Raw genomic sequence first — 18,139 nt, 5'->3', positions numbered from 1 at the left:
CCACACTACAGGTGCACCTGATCACCCATAGCAGAGTAGCAAATATAAGGTACAGTTCAACAGTTATGCAGTTCTACACACATGTACAAATGAATGGATATACTTAGAGATATCTAAATAAATCTAGTAATTGTTTTTTTCATCTAAGCAACATCTTTATAAATAAACAAAAATCATATCATAGCTGTGACACCATAGCTATGAATTTTCATACAGCTTTCAGATGTCCAGCATTTTTCCAGCACTGACCACACATTCCAGCACTTTTTCAGCACTGACAACAAATTCCAGCACTTTTGCAAAATCACAACATAAATAACCCTGATTGTGAATTAGCTAAGGACTTGATATTCTAACAAGAGGCCCAGGGGCCTTAACGGTCATCTGACTCTAAATCAAAACCCTGATATTATTGTAGTATGCATTCTCTGTAGCAAGTATATAGTGGCACTGTTGGCCATGGTGGCCATCTTGGATTTCTGACCGACCCAATAAATAACAACACTTGGTAAGGACCATCTCAGGATCATTTCTGATAAGTTAGAGCTGAATCCCACCGGTGGAATAAGTTTGAAATAGATGTTGTTTAGGAAAACCATGATTGCGCAATCATGTTACAAAATGGCTGCCATTGCTGCCATGTCAAAGTTTTTACGAGGCTGAAAAAATAACAACACTATGTCGGCTCGCCTTCCTTGAGATCCTCACCCATTTCCAGCTCAATGGCACCAATGGAACTTGAGAAGAAGTTTAAAATGTGTTTTTGCAGATGGTGGTTATGGCGGCCATCTTGGATTTCGGATCGGCCCGAAAAATAACAACACTTGGTGGGGATCATCTCAGGATCATTTCAGGCAAGTTTCAGCTCAATTGCACTGGTGGAACTTGAAAAGTTTAAAACATGTTTTTCAAGATGGCGGCTATGGCAGCCATCTTGGATTATGGACCGACCCGAAAAATAACTACACTTGGTCGGGATCATATCAGGATCATTTCAGGCAAGTTTCAGCTCAATAGCACTGGTGAAACTTGAGTAGAAGTTCTAAATGTGTTTTTCAAGATGGCGGCTATGGCGGCCATCTTGGATTTCGGACCGACCCGAAAAATAACAACACTTGGTCGGGATCATATCAGGATCATTTCAGGCAAGTTTCAGCCCAACAGCACTGGTGGAACTTAAGAAGAAGTTTAAAATGTGTTTTTCAAGATGGCGGCTATGGCGGCCATCTTGGATTTCGGACTGACCCGAAAAATAACAACACTTGGTCAGAATCATCTCAGGATCATTTCTGGCAAGTTTCAGCCCAACAGCACTGGTGGAACTGGAGAAGAAGTTTAAAATGTGTTTTTCAAGATGGCGGCTATGGCGGCCATCTTGGATTTCAGACCGACCCGAAAAATAACAACACTTGGTCGGGATCATCTCAGGATCATTTCTGGCAAGTTTCAGCCCAACAGCACTGGTGGAACTTGAGAAGAAGTTTGAAATATGTTTTCAAAATGGCGGCTATGGCGGCCATCTTGGATTTCGGACTGACCCGAAAAATAACAACACTTGGTCAGGACCATCTCAGGATCATTTCAGGCAAGTTTTAGCTTAATCCCACTGGTGGAACTTGAGAAGAAGATTGAAATGTGAAAAGTTTACGCACGGCGCACGGCGCACGGCGCACGACGACGGACGAAGCATGATGACTATAGGTCATCCTGACCCTTCGGGTCAGATGACCTAAAAACCTGTAAGATGTTTTTGCTTATATCTCTCCCAGCCCTTAAACCTTTTGTTCAGATCAGCTGGCATGTTGGACATGAACATCACTATCTGTTTCAGACACTGACAACAACAGTTGCTTCTGTCTTGAATACATATCTGTACCTGTCATCACCATGTAACCAAACTTGTTTTATATAGCTAGATCTGATATTAATTGATAAACAGTTCCAACAGGCCTATGTTAATTTCTCGTTATATGAAAAGAAGAAGTTGGATCAAAATGTTTTATACAGAAATTTAGCGTGTATCCGTAATGTAATACACCTTATACAGAAAAAGTAGCCATTTGATTTGGGCTTTGTTGGTGGCGAAAGGTCTAAAATAACAAGAGTTTTAGATGAAAAGATGAACAGTATTCCAGAAATTCCAGACATTCCTTTCACGATACATGTATCATCAAACTAATCTACTTATCTTGATGCATGTTCAAAACTTGCTGTGTATATCAACTTCCTATCTTTCACATTTTACCAAATAATCTTACAATATAGCCGCCTCAATAAACCATCTTACATTCAGATCAATAAGTAGATTATGTGCTGTGATATGATCTACAAGTAACGTAGTGTCCATGTTCATATTTTGAAACATAAAAAAAACTAGTTTGACATCAGCAGAAAGAGCGCCAAGAGTCATATTTGTTTCACAAGCTGATCTTCTACACGGAGAAGAAATAGTGATACAGTGTACTTTCTGCAACATCATCACTGTTAATCAAAATTTCTGTTTTAAATCTGCCAAACTCAAAGAAATTAAAATAGAGTGGGAAGAATATGAATTTCCCCTGGGAACATGGAGTCTGCATAACAAGTTCCGACTCCATTAACACTACTTGGAAAACTCTCTACTTTTACACACGCTTCCCCGTCTAGGAATTAAAATTTATAAACTCTGTTTTGCATGCCAGGAAGATTAGGTTAATACAGTTGCTATAAACAGTTACAAGATGTGCAATGTAAATCAGACTTGTTCAGAGGCCATTTTGACAAAAACAAGCCCATCCCTTAGAAGAGAAATACAGCTGCCTGCACTAAAGGATTTACATGAAGACATGTTACAAATAATACCGTATTTATCAAGTAATAAACCCTTTCATGTATTCTACTGTTCTGTAAAACAACCAGCCAGTTCCACCTTTATTGATTAGAACAAGAAATGTTATTTCATTGTCCTATAATAGCTGTTAGGTTCATCTCCCCGTGAACAGCCAGAGACATTTTGAGGCGGGTCTCAATGTAGAAGCTAATGGCTATAGCTCACTGAAAAACATATGGGCGGCGCATTACTTGTCATTCAGGGCATTTAGGGAAATGTGTCTTGTACAAGGACACAGCTACATCAGAACAGACCGGTCCATTTCCCAGCTGCAGCTTCCAGAGAAACAACCCAACACAGGTAGGGAGTATCGAACCACACACCTGATCAGACCTTCTCCTGAGGTTACGTAGGGCGACACTGTAACCGAGGAAGCTAGTCCCTGTAAAGCCTTATTTGTGAGCTAGGGTATGTTGTACAATCCTACAGCTGTATATACGTAACATGATGATGACAACTTACCCAGTATTACTTCCTTCACAAAGACACTGAAACAAGAAATCGGCCAATGATCAAGGTCTATGTCAAAACATTCTCGTAAAAAAACTGGAATCCATCACTATCAGAAAAAATATACACAGATGAATGATAATTGATCTGGCTGGATGGGTAGTGTGGTCGTTCAGCAGTAATCATCGGAGAAGATTTGGTTTGTTTGTCAGATGTATCTGTAATACCTCGCTACACATTCCACAAGAAAAATATAATCTATGACCATTATTACATTGCTAACAGTATCAGTGAAGCTGAAATCCTTTTCTTGTACAACTAAATTGTGTTCTTTATTGGATTATCTCCCCCTGAAACATTCATCTGTACCAATTAATGTATTGGAACATTTGAGATATTGGTGTGTTAGGTTCTAGCTTCTAATCAATTAGGTTGGCACTGGCTGGTTAGTAAATTGATTTCTTAGAATCTGATTGAGGTTTCAGAAAAATAGCTCTATGATACAGGAAATGCACTCAAATCTTATATAATTAGCAATGATAAAACAAACAAAGCAATATAACAAAGGTAGAAATGGAAAAACCTAGAATGGTTACCAAAGCAACAGTAACCTAGAAACGGAAGAACACCTTGAGCAACAGCAACACCAGAACAATATGGCAAACCTTATGGAATGGTTGTCAAGACAACAGCAAACTTTATTCTGGAAACCAGGCATCTTTGTGTTTTAGAGCTCAAGACCATTGTCCAGCTAAACAGTAGCCCACAGTTTGTAACTCTAGACATCTTTAGCCAATCAAGTAACAGTTTATGAGATGACCTCAAATTCCCATCTCATCAAGGTCAAATATGTTTATTTTAACCTTCAAAATGGTTTTTCATGAGGTGAAGATATTGCCTTGTAGATTATGCAAGTATTGAAGTACCTTGGGACAAACCGACTTAAAGTCACCTGAATGCTACACGGTTTCTGGGTGTAGATGATAATGTGTTTGCATGTATGTTTTAGATCTAGGGTATAGATCAGTAGCTACCTCGTGCCATATAAATATTCATGGGCCTGTCTATACTGCCGTTTTTAGTGTTGTTGAAAGGTAATTATTACCATAATCATATGTATAAACATCGAAATGAAACGGATGTTTATGGGGATTTTTTCACGAATTTGGAGTATTTCAGAAAATCTGATGAATTCCATGAGGACTAGAACTGAGTAATATCCAAGGAGTAAGTCTGCCCTGTGGACAGAACTTTGAGTGAAAACCCCAGGATTGAGATGTTTCCATGAATGTTAAGAATTTTTGGAAAGTTTCAGGATTTTATGTAGCTCCAATTTTCCACTTACCAAATTAACCCCAAGATTTGAGCCAGTAAATTTTGCCATTCCTTGCTAGCATGTATATTGATTGACTTTACATTTTCACTAAATTGACATCTCTATTGACTTATTGACCTGTGATGGCTATGAATTAACACCTCCAATAATTGAATGTATAGATCTGTTTAGACATCTCCATAGAAAAACCAATTTCCCCAGCTAACTTATATAATTACAGGTATGCCAGAAATGCATTAATTCCAACCAATCAAAATTGTTCCTACAATCATACATAATTTGAGGCAGAATTAGATCAGCTAGTGAGAGTTCTACAAGCCCTTCATTTATAGCTGAAATGCAGAAATGGCAAGGCAGACAGTTGCAGAAAATTTCATATAAATGTCCAGTCTAAATGGGTACACAAAGCCATCGTCTAGCTAGGAAGAATTGGCCAGGCGGACCATGCCAGGAGTATATACAAAGCCATCGTCTAGCTAGGAAGAATTGGCCAGGCGGATTGTGCCTGTAGTACACAAAGCCATCATCTAGCTAGGAAGAATTGGCCAGGCGGACCATGCCTGGAGAATTCATAGATGGCCTGTAGTCTATAAGGGTACACAAAACTCCATCTAGAGACCCTAGTAGCTTATATGAGCAGTTCATAATAAGATGTTTTATTCGTCCAGTGATCAATGGTTTAGGACCAAATATCAAATTAGTGTGGCCCATCTGACAAGCTGGACATTGATTAGGGTTGAGAGACTCGCACCAATCCTCAGGAGTGTCTGACACAACAATCTAATTACTTCATGCCCAGTCTACATAGGCCAAAATGTCTCCATCTGTTTCCCCTATAATTAAGTGTCGGTACAACACAAAAACTCTACCCTCTTCATCAAAGATGTGTCAGCTTTATCATATTAATATAAAACCTACTGAAGCGCTCTCAACATTTTACTTACAATTTCTTTAGGTAGAGTTTACCACCACACCCAAAAGTTTTCTTGATTCTTTCCTTCCCAGAATTTTCCAGAGACCTAATTTTTAAGGTATTTTTCTGTCAAATTTATTTTCTCTTCAGTATGGTGATATATGAAAGACAATTAACTGTAGGTTGAGAACCTCTATTTTAAAAGGAGTTTGGTTTTTTAAATATCATTTCTAGTAATTATGATTGAATATGAAATCATTAACATATAACAAAGTAGCATGCATTATTGATTACTGTAAAAGTGGAAATATTCGCGGTGTGGAAATTTTCGCTTATTTCGCTATCAGTAAATCTCCGAAAAAATTTCTTCACGCGAATATATTAACACATAAAAATACTAGATATAAAAGATACAAGTTAGCGCAAAAATATCTTGACGACGCGAAAATATCCACAGTGCGAACACTTTGGAAGCTCGCTTAGCGAAAATTTCCACACTATTAGCTTTGAGTTCCAGCTTTATAATAATGATCAACAAATCAATAAATTTAATCTGATTGCCCTTACAAAACTTTCTAGAAGAGTTCATGAAATGTACTTGAACTGTTTTGAAGATATTCTACAACTTGAATATTAGAACAGTTCTTGATGTTCTAGAAAAGTTCCAGATTTTATCTCCAAGGAAACATAGCGAAAAATTCTTTTGTATCACAAAGCTTTCCTTAATATAGCTTAGACAGAATTAAAGTACATTTTTGAGGGAGTCAAGACGACTTAAAACCACTTGTTACAAATATAATCTCCAGGACATTACATATTTTTACATGATGTTCTGATGTTCCATGAAGTACACATCTATCTCCTAATGCAACTTATATAAGAAGACACTCTCCCTTAATTACCATCCACTTCGCCATTTTATTTTCTTAAGTAATACATAATTATACATGACATTCTCTCTCCATGGTATGTTAATCATCCCCCTCATTCCTTCCCCTCACATCAATAATTCTCTCTCTTTCCTCATTCCTTCCCCTCACATCAATAATTCTCTCTCTTTCCTCATTCCTTCCCCTCACATCAATAATTCTCTCTCTTTCCTCATTCCTTCCCCTCACATCAATAATTTTCTCTATTTCCTCATTCCTTCCCCTCACATCAATAATTCTCTCTTTCCTCATTCCTTCCCCTCACATCAATAATTCTCTCTCTTTCCTCATTCCTTCCCCTCATCAATAATTCTCTCTCTTTCCTCATTCCTTCCCTCACATCAATAATTCTCTCTCTTTCCTCATTCCTTCCCCTCACATCAATAATTCTCTCTCTTTCCTCATTCCTTCCCTCACATCAATAATTCTCTCTCTTTCCTCATTCCTTCCCCTCACATCAATAATTTTCTCTCTTTCCTCATTCCTTCCCCTCACATCAATAATTCTCTCTCTTTCCTCATTCCTTCCCCTCACATCAATAATTTTCTCTCTTTCCTCATTCCTTCCCCTCACATCAATAATTTTCTCTTTCCTCATTCCTTCCCCTCACATCAATAATTCTCTCTCTTTCCTCATTCCTTCCCCTCACATCAATAATTATCTCTCTTTCCTCATTCCTTCCCCTCACATCAATAATTCTCTCTCCAAGCAATAGACAGGTTATATCTTGCTTTATAACAAAAAAATTACCCACTGGCTTTTATCCTGTTACAGAAATAGAAAACAAATTCTTTATCTGTCATGTTACATAATGAACTGACTGACCTGATGCCAGGTATGTTTTTATATATCCCGTGATCATAGCGCCAGAGATACATGTAAATTTAAGACCACATTTCTGTCATCTTGGCATACGTAATGAGTTTGTTGACATTGGACGACTTTTGGTGACCTTGTAAATGTGTTGTATTATCTATTCAATGATAATAGCATGTCATAGATGCAGATTCTAGGCCACTTCCTTTCGATGCATAATGAGATCATGATCACTTGCCTTGGAATTTACCTCTCATCCACATAGCACACATACAAGGTCACAAAGTACACATACAAGGTCACATAATACACATACAAGGTCACATGCACACATACAAGGTCACATAGCACACATTCAAGGTCACATATAGCACACACACAAGGTCACATAGCACACATACAAGGTCACATATAGCACACACAAGGTCACATAGCACACATACAAGGTCACATAGCAATCATACAAGGTCACATATAGCACACACACAAGGTCACATAGCACACATACAAGGTCACATATAGCACACACACAAGGTCACATAGCACACATACAAGGTCACATAGCACACATACAAGGTCACATATAGCACACACACAAGGTCACATAGCACACATACAAGGTCACATAGTACACATACAAGGTCATATAGTACACATATAAGTTTATATAGCACACATACAATGTCACATAGCACACAAACAAGGTCACATAGCACACATACAAGGTCACATATAGCACACATTCAAGGTCACATATAGCACACACACAAGGTCACATAGCACACATACAAGGTCACATATAGCACACACACAAGGTCACATAGCACACATACAAGGTCACATAGCAATCATACAAGGTCATATAGCACACGAACAAGGTCACATAGCACACATACAAGGTCACATAGCACACATACAAGGTCACATAGCACACAAACAAGGTCACATAGCACACAAACAAGGTCACATAACACACAAACAAGGTCATATAGCACATATACAAGGTCACATATTTTTTCGCAGGTTTAACAATCCCCAAGGTGAATTGTTGATAAAATTGTGGTATAAAAGGGGCCAATTATCATTTTAAGAAGTTAATGAACCTGATTCATACAGATTTTTCTCATGCCCTTCTAAAATAAGGCTCGACATGTACAATGTACTTACTCGCACCGCCTGTGGAATCGTTGTCGTAAGCCCGGAGTACGGAATCAAGTTTGACAGTTGTTTGGTCCTCGCCGATCGTCCCCTTAAAAACTGGTACTCCTCGTCTGTTTGTCCGCTGAGACTGTATCACCGGGTCGTACATGTTGGGCTCTGCAATATAAACATACGAGTAAGCATTGATTTCTATATAAAAATACACAAGTATCAATTCTAACATGTAAGTATCTATGAATTCCAGACTATTGTCTGTTGAAAAGGAGTTTAAGTGTAGTGTGACAACAAGACGTAGTATCCAAATGCTGGCGCAAGAAAATAAACTTTTCCGCTAACTGATAGCGGGACATCTTAGATGAGTATATGGGATCAGTGTTGTATACAATAAAGGTCATAAGATTATGGGAAACACCTGTATTATAATACTGGATGTTTCAGATACAGAAGACAACACCAGTTTAATCACCATTTTGTTATTTCATTGGGATTTTTAAGAAGACAATGTGCAACATAGGCCTGTTCCATGGACAGAGATACCCAACACAAGTACAAGAGTATGGCTAGCCAATCAACCTCTTACATGGAGGTCAACATATTCCTGTACACAGTACATAGGTCCATACCTGATTATTTTTCTCACATACTCTCACATAAGTAACAAATTGTAAGGTGTTGTGAAACCTTTTAATTGCCCATCATCAATGAAATAATGAAATATGTGTCAAAATTGATGATGTTATCAATTTGCGATGTGGTCCAGCTACATATCAATTGATGACATTACGCTACTGTGTTTCCCTACCCTGTGTGAAATTGATTTATACCATCCCTAGCCAGAATGGGCCCCCCCCTATGATGTATGCCAGAACTGCTGAAAGGTGAAATTAAATATCAATTAACAATTAAATGTTTGCTAGATGGTATTTATTGTCAATATAAATAAAATCTGGATGACTGATAAATAAAATGACACCTGTTAGGCAATGGAATGTAGAGGCAATAGAAGACTGCAGCACCAAATGTGAATATTCAACAAACACCTTCCCACTACACATCTTATAATAGGAAAATGTCGCATTAAACTATCAAATTACATGATTACAATATAACCATAATGGCCGATTAGTATTTTTGATCAAATCAAATTGGGAATCTTGAATAAATATTTATAGGGGATGGTGGCAGAATTCCCTACCCCCACTTAATGGCGGGGCATAAAAATACACAATAATACTTTAATGTTATATTGACTGAATTTTGAGAAATTTTCTGTAAAGTGTATAAACTTATGGATTGCAGTGTATAGCATGTTTTTATCTTTGAAACTTGATAAAAATACTATGATTTAAACTTTGAAAGCAAGTCAGTTTAACACATCAATTTAAGTACAGGATTAGACAACAGGTGCCCTGGGTAGTAATGTAAACTTTGAAAGCAAGTCAGTATAGTAATGGTACATTAAGACATCAATTTTAGTACGGGATTTGACAACAGGTGCCCTGGGTATTAAATGTATCTCATTTAGACTTTGTCATACACTAATTAATGTATAACATTTGTAAATTGACGACACACAATAACCTATAAACTAATTCTTTTGTTATTTTTATTACAGTACACAGTACTAGTACTACACAGGTATCATATAGTACTGTAATAACGGTCTGGTTATAAAGGCCCACCAGGTGATGAGGGTACAACAGGGTCCTAAACCTGATATAAATGTCACTCTAGAGTTCCGTTATACTCCACAGGTTCGTATCCAGGCTATTATGTGGACACATATAAAATATAAATGAATGGTTTTTCCATGTAACTGTCAAGCACAGAAATTTGATCGGGTGTCCCTACAGAAACTTTAATTCGTGTGCGTTGAACTGTGGCCATGTAAACACCGCAAGTTAGATTTGGGTCAAATCACCCGAATAACAGACATGATGTTATACACCAGATTTTTGGTATGACAATTTATAATTACAGATGATTGGTATGAGCGTTTATAATTACAGATGAAGCAATTTATTCTGAAGTAAAATAACACAAGCCTTGAACAATTGTACAAACCACTTTACGTTTGCCTAACATAACCTCTGAACAATCGTAGGGACAGTTCACTTTACGTTTACCTAACATAACCTCTGAACAATCGTAGGGACAGTTCACTTTACGTTTACCTAACATAACCTCTGAACAATCGTAGGGACAGTTCACTTTACGTTTGCCTAACATTATCTCTGAACAATCGTAGGGACAGTTTTGTTTGCCTAGGTTTTAACATGTACCAGGTTAAACTTCTATATGGAAAATCATTATTGTACTCTTTCCATACCTGAAGTACTGCTAAATGATTCATAACCAAAATAGTTAAAGAGTGTATAGGGTAAAATACAGACAGTACATATGTACTTTAGCTAAGCTAGAAAATTACACACTATACATTGATCGATTGATTGATGGCGCTTAACATCTTTATTCCACTTTTAACCGAACCTATGACAAAACATACTACATATATCATGTACTAGCTTATAAGTATCAGGTATAATTTTGAATTATTATGTAAGAACCATTCATTATGAAAGTAATCTCAGAGATGAGTTCCTTTAGAATGATGTTAGTGTAACAGTGGTGTGTCTTAAATCGTGGGATTGGTCAAACAGGTTCCAAATGATGACATTTGTCATCTAGCGCCCACAACCTTTACCTGCTTCAGGAAACCAAACAAATGTCATCTCAATAAACGCTGTATTTATGTAAACTGGAAACAATAAGGAAGTGGAGGGTACACAATTCAATGCTATAAAGAACATAAATTTAAAAATATAACGCCCACAAAATCATTCTCAGTGACACATATGGGGAGTGCTATATACATAGGTATATATATGGTTCTTTTATTAAAAAAGAAATGACATTTTACTTTTGACAAATTTATACGGCAACTTATTTGTGTATTTATCTTCTTTCTACAAGAGGCTTTAGGTTACTCAAGAGTACTAGATGACAAAAACATGCTGATCAGCTTTATACAGACTGTTATCATGCTTCAGCAAATTAAATCCGTCTTTTAAAAAGATCCTGTTCAAATCAATTAGTCGTATTCTTTGCCTCAGATTTTAAGTAACATTTGAGTCTGATACTGATTCAATGAACAGGCAGTTCATTTGACTGAATGGTGATCATGAGATTGTAATCGCATCTTTTAAGCTTAGATGTGTTTTTATTGAAAGTTGGAATCGGTTATTACTTGTGGGATATATATCGCCAACATCAATATCTACACGTGCACTGAATTATTTTGGGACATTTCACCAACATCTGTATCCCCACTAAATCATTTTGGGACATATCACCAACATCAATATCTCCACTGAATTATTTTGGGACATTTCACTAACATCCATATCACCACTAAATTATTTTGGGACATTTCACCAACATCCATACCACCACTGAATTATTTTGGGACATTTCACCAACATCCATACCACCACTGAATTATTTTGGGACATATTTCACCAACATCCGTATCACCACTGAATTATTTTGGGACATATTTCACCAACATCAATATCTCCACTGAATTATTTTGGGACATTTCACCAACATCAATATATCACCACTGAATTATTTTGGGACATATCGCCAACACATTAGATAGGTTTTGTTAAGATATATATAACACAGGTGACATTGATGGGTTTGTCTAACACAAATTTACAGCTGGTAATGTCTCCATAGACAGATAGTAATCTTTACAAAAACAGAAACATCATTAAGATCAAAACTTAAGATTTTTTCAAATATATTTCCTTTCAAACACCCGCTGCAGATCGACCATTTTGTGTTATTCTACTCTAAAAATTAAATTTCTGTGTAACACATGTACCAACCGCGATCCATTACTCAAGGCTATCATAATGTAACAACAAAAAGCTTACACTGCATTTCAGATATTGATGTCATCCTTCATATATCAGTACTATTATATTCCGATACAGATGAACCAGTATTTGTGCTATCACATAGATATCTTCAAATCAAATTAAACAAAAAAGCTTGGTTTGATTACAAACACAGATTGTTGATATTTCCTTTCAAAATCATATTGCCAATCCTTCAATGTGGCCCGGGAGTGAACACAATACCTAGTTTGAAATGAAAGGAGTGCCTAAAAATGCACAAACTTCCTAACAAAAATCATTTGTTAGCTTAATTTTCTTCTCAATTCCATTACGATTTTTGCCAGGAATGAGCTTATACAGGATACAGAACATCAAGCTCAGCTGAAAGTTTGAAAAAAAATTCAACGTAATCCATTTTCTATCATGGTTAATTAAAACCAATAAAAGACCGTTATGGGAGACATGAAATCTAGTCATGGCTGTTAAAACTCTGATTAGATTAAAAAGCTGTTAATATTCAAAATGTTGTCCTCGAGAAAGTGGTACATTACATGTTTGTTAACACTTCCAATTCTAACTACAAAACAATATAATTTACACATATTTTTTTAGATCTTTTAAATATACTATGTATGCAAATCAAGTAATTGCATTACCATATCATATTTTTAAACATGCTACATGTAAATTAAGGAAATGAAGCATTACCTTGGCCTTTCAAAGTTCTTCTTAACTGCTAATTACTTTATCATAATCAATAAAAAAAACAAATCCGTGCATTTAAAATACCCCATTAAAATCTTGTAGTTGTTGTTGTTTTCCCTTTAATTATACTCTTACAATTATTTCTACGATCGTAATTATGCAAATCAGCTATAATACACCAGTATAAGACACATTGTCTAGGTTAAGTAGTAAATAGATATTTTTACTTAAAAAATACAAATGTACTTTGAATATTAACACAACATTTTATTGACGTAAAGACCCAGAAATTTCACCGAGCAGATTTCCGACGAAGTCTCCTCTGAAGCCAACTCTACATGAGAATTAAGTGGTTAGCAGTCTAGACAATTCCAAATACCATGGTAATATATGGACACAACAGCAGGAAGGAGATAGCTCCATATGTACCCAGTCGGGAAAGGTAAACAGGTACAACCTGCACCAAGTGACCCCAACATAGAAATTATCCAAAAATAAAGGCACCAGCTTATGGACTGACAATGTATGCAGGGGCGGTGACTTTACCACTCCCCTTAGTTATATATATGTTTACCAATAGGTAACCTCTGGACCATTCTGTAGCCTCTCCAATAATTCTAGCTGTGAAACCCTCATAGCCTGATCATCAAAGTCATATAAAACTCCAATAAGGTATGCATTATGTAAGTGGACTAGTAGACTGGAGAAAGGACCTCAAATTTAATGTCTGTATATATTAAAACTCCAATAAGGTACGCATTATGTAAGTGGACTAGTAGACTGGAGACCTCAAATTTGATGTCTATATATAGTGTAATGATCTGGCGGGAATATTGATAATTCTACACAATCAGGAGAAAATACATTTTTCACTTTAATTACAGTAAACTGATATTGATAATGATATATAAATTGGACCTTTAACAAATTTTCCTCTTAAAACACAAAAGCGTCCAGTTGTGTGACACCACTGGCTTCAGGCTTGGAGTACATTTGTATTACCTGGACTGGTAGTATAAACCTATTAGCTATTAAGATAGATACATCAGTACAACAGACAATGTCAGCTGCATACTAATCAATAAAACCAGAATCTTTGCAAAAACATAAAATTTTAACACAAGAAAATCAATCCCTGTTCCACATATACATGGCAGAAGGACTTTGAAACACTCTGTTTGTACACGGCTTGGTTCTCACAAACTTGTAAAATGTGATCAGTTGGCCATGATCGATGATTCACAAGCTTTTGCATCCACCAAGAAATTCTCCAAATGTCTTCCAAACAAGTGATATTGAAATTTAATCTGATTATGGCATCAGGGATTTTTGTCTGGAAACATGAAATTACAAATATCTAAAAAGGATAGCATTACAGAATTTAAGAAAAGTTAAGAGTTAATCCAGTTTCAGTCCATACCATATTTATCCTCAAATAAGTCCCCTCTCCTAGTGTAAAAGTTTAGTACCATATTTATCCTCAAATAAGCCCCCTACCCTAGTGTAGAAGTTTAGTACTGTATTTATCCTCAAATAAGCCCCCTACCCTAGTGTAGAAGTTTAGTACTGTATTTATCCTCAAATAAGCCCCCTACCCTAGTGTAGAAGTTAAGTACTGTATTTATCCTCAAATAAGCCCCCTACCCTAGTGTAAAAGTTTAGTATCATATTTATCCTCAAATAAGCCCCTCCTCTAGAGTAAAAGTTCTGTATTAATTTTTTTATAAGGAAGGGTTTATTTGAAAACCACTTTTAAGCTGTACTATTTCAAAATTGATGATTTTGCAAAAAGGAGAAGGGGGCTTATTTGCGGTCAGGGGCTTATTTATAAGGGGGTTTGACGGTGGTCAGGGGCTTACCATTGCCCGATAAATATATGAAGTAGCTATTATCCTGAACCAAACATTACCAGTTAACGGGTCTTCTGAATCCTGCTCACAGTACCTCATTATTGATCTTACATCACACACCTATACTGTTAATAATTTATGTGACTGTTTTCTATCTGTTTTCTATCGACCATATTCCTTGTTTTCACAATGATGACCTACATCCACATCATATCTATCATTGATCCCTCGTAGTTGGGTGACACTGTGAATACATTTTGCTCCAATATGCCATTTAAGAAGACGGCTGTGGAAGTTTCAATTCCCTGATCTTGACTGACCATGAAAGTGATCATGACCCCGGAGGGGCCAAAGGGGTGGGGGCCCAATAGGGGAAATAGAGGTAATTCCTTTAAATATTCAGTTTCTCTAGCACTTATGATTTAGCGAGAGGAAGTTTTCAGAGTTCTCCATAACTACCATGTGATGTACAGACATTCCCCAGGATTATATGCTCAGTTTTTTCTGGATAATTGAGGAAATTCAACAGACCCAATTGGGAAAAGTTTAGATGTGAATTATGTTAAGAATTGTCTAGCTAGTTTATAAGTGTCATGCTCAGCAATTTTGTCGCTTTACTGTCCTTTTGTCTTATCTACTTTGTGTAATAATTTCTTTTTTTTTAGATTTTTTTTTTATTTTGAAAACAAAAAGGAATTTCCAATTTTCTTTTTGGGAAAAATAAGGCTAACAAGCTAATTTAGCTGAAATTTAAAGGATATATATATATAGTGTTGCTACTGTTACCGACTAATTCAGTTTCAAGACTTTTTTCACTACTTTTATGGATCTTTTTGTTTTATTTTGTCTCATGTGGTTGAAGATGTCGGACATTTCTGACGAAAGTCGGTAAAAGATTTCTTACTCGATTAATTTGTCAAACATCTCAAACAAGTGATACTGAACTGATTCATGAAAACACCACTACAGTACACCGGTATCAATAATAAGTCACAGTAGATGTGTATGGTGGCCTAAGTCACAGTAGATGTGTATGGTGGCCTAAGTCACAGTAGATGTGTATGGTGGCCTAAGTCACAGTAGATGTGTATGGTGGCCTAAGTCACAGTAGATGTGTATGGTGGCCTAAGTCACAGTATATGTGTATGGTGGCCTAAGTCACAGTAGATGTGTATGGTGGCCTAAGTCACAGTAGATGTGTATGGTGGCCTATTTCAATATTCAGTTTAACATAGCAGTGTAATTTAACACTAGCAGCCTGGCCAAAGCCACAGGTTCATGATGAAGAAGACATGACACTAGCATTCAATAACATAGCTAGTTGCCAAGGCAACCAAAACAGTACCAGAAAGAGTCGGTCATAGTACCAGAAAGAGTCGGTTTGCTGTACGATCAGTTCACTCAGAGATGTGTGTATCATACATATATACTGGTCGTATAGGCATGCCAGAATATTTCCTTTTCTGTTGTGTTTTTTTTTTAGTTAGCTGTTGAAATAAAGTCTATGGGTCATCAAATATTTAGATATTCTGTGTTTTGTGGCAGCCAATTTGGTAAAAGTTGTCTGCATCAAATTTGGGGTAAAATGTGAAAAAGTTAGTTGGATACAGGAGTTAACTCCAGGCAGTCATTGGTATTATTTAAGGTGACAAGGATATTTCTCCCATTCTATAATAACTTTTGTAAGAAGACCTTAATCTGTCTCCCTGGTACAATCAGGGTAGAGACCTACAGACAGATCTAATCATTCCTACATCCCCTTACTATACAGGAACATCTGGATATTGATATCCCTTGTTGATTGACACAGCTGAACTTTTTTTTATATCTTCCTGTATTTATCAGGACACAGAATTGATTGTTTTCATGCAGTTACCCAAAAAACCTGAGAACTTTTCTACTTAATTTATTGTGAAATAAAAACAACCCTGTGCACCTTGTACATCGATGTATCAGATCTTCACAACAGTCTACAGCTGTCCTAGAAGTGGAATCTCATGGCAGAGTCGGATGTTAAGATCTGCCGTAAATGTCTCTCAATTGTAGACATCAATAAATCAAACCCAGTATTATGTATACCCGTTTGTCTAGAATACTGCAGATATTTTATATCAACCTGGGATAGGTCATGACCATACATAATAAAATAAGCAACAATTGTATAAAATTCTAGACTAAAACAATTATGGCATTATATGTATGTGGGTTAAAATTTTCTCTCTCAAATTCTCTAGATTTTTATACTCAAGTTACAAATGATAAGTTTACTGTATGACACTGGAGTCATCCCTATATATCATGCCATACACATAATGGAAAGCCAGTAGACACATGCATCGTCTTGATCAATTGATGTGTCTGATGTAGACACACAAACCTACACATTTAACAGTCAATCTGTAACAGTACAGATTTCCTTGTCACCCAATTATGATAACTACGCATACGGTAAATCTTTGGACATTTTAAACAAAATCAAATAAATATTGATGAACCTGTGCGAATGATTCGAAATTATTCCTCAAAAAATAAGCTTAAGTTTGAAGTATCTGAATCAATATCGGCAAAAATCTCGGCAAAGTATAAATTAAGACAAATATATACCCGGCATATCCAATATAACTAAGATATGTAACAATGACAACCTGGACAATGGCACATTTATAAATGAACAAAATTGAAGTAATTTTTAATTGAATGTCAATTGATCATTAAAATTTCTTCATTTTGTGACAATTATGATTGTTCTATTAATAGTGAGGCAGCTCAGTTAATTGTGTTACCGAAAATGCTACTGTAAATATAGATCTAACTTTATGTCAGTAAAATTCAGTCAGAACAATATCTACTTAACTTATATGCCACCTTCCAAATTACCGATCGCTAATTGGGATACCTGTGGATTGTTTTGAGTGGACTTGAATGCTTATTACTTCATGCGGCATGACCGAGAGTCTGATTCTTACATTTACCGCCAGCAACACCTCACGTGGCCTGCCTACCTAGTGTGGGGGCACAGGTTTACAGGTAATTATACCTTGATTGGCAATAATTAGAGATGTCCAGTCATAAATAAATAATCAAAATACTTAGTTAACACTTTATTTGACAATACACAAATGATTTCTTAGTTTGCCATACAGTATGTGAGTACCGTTATCACATGTGATTTATACATTATTGGGACCTAAAGTTGCAATCAGAT

At 36.3% G+C, this 18,139-nt stretch overlaps 1 protein-coding gene across 2 annotated transcripts in view; it reads right to left on the bottom strand.

Moving 5' to 3' along the window:
* Positions 1-18,139, bottom strand: part of LOC117344465 (calsyntenin-1-like) — a 64,235-nt gene that overhangs the window by 37,905 nt on the left and 8,191 nt on the right. For both annotated transcript variants that reach the window (XM_033907211.1, XM_033907210.1), the window contains exon 2: positions 8,481-8,630. In XM_033907211.1, the coding sequence (XP_033763102.1) occupies positions 8,481-8,630 (150 nt within the window). The remainder of the gene's footprint in view (positions 1-8,480; positions 8,631-18,139) is intronic.

The sequence above is a fragment of the Pecten maximus genome, chromosome 16 (assembly GCF_902652985.1).
Source record: "Pecten maximus chromosome 16, xPecMax1.1, whole genome shotgun sequence".
Lineage (NCBI taxonomy): Eukaryota > Metazoa > Mollusca > Bivalvia > Pectinida > Pectinidae > Pecten > Pecten maximus.
This window is presented reverse-complemented; position numbering and strand designations above follow the sequence as displayed.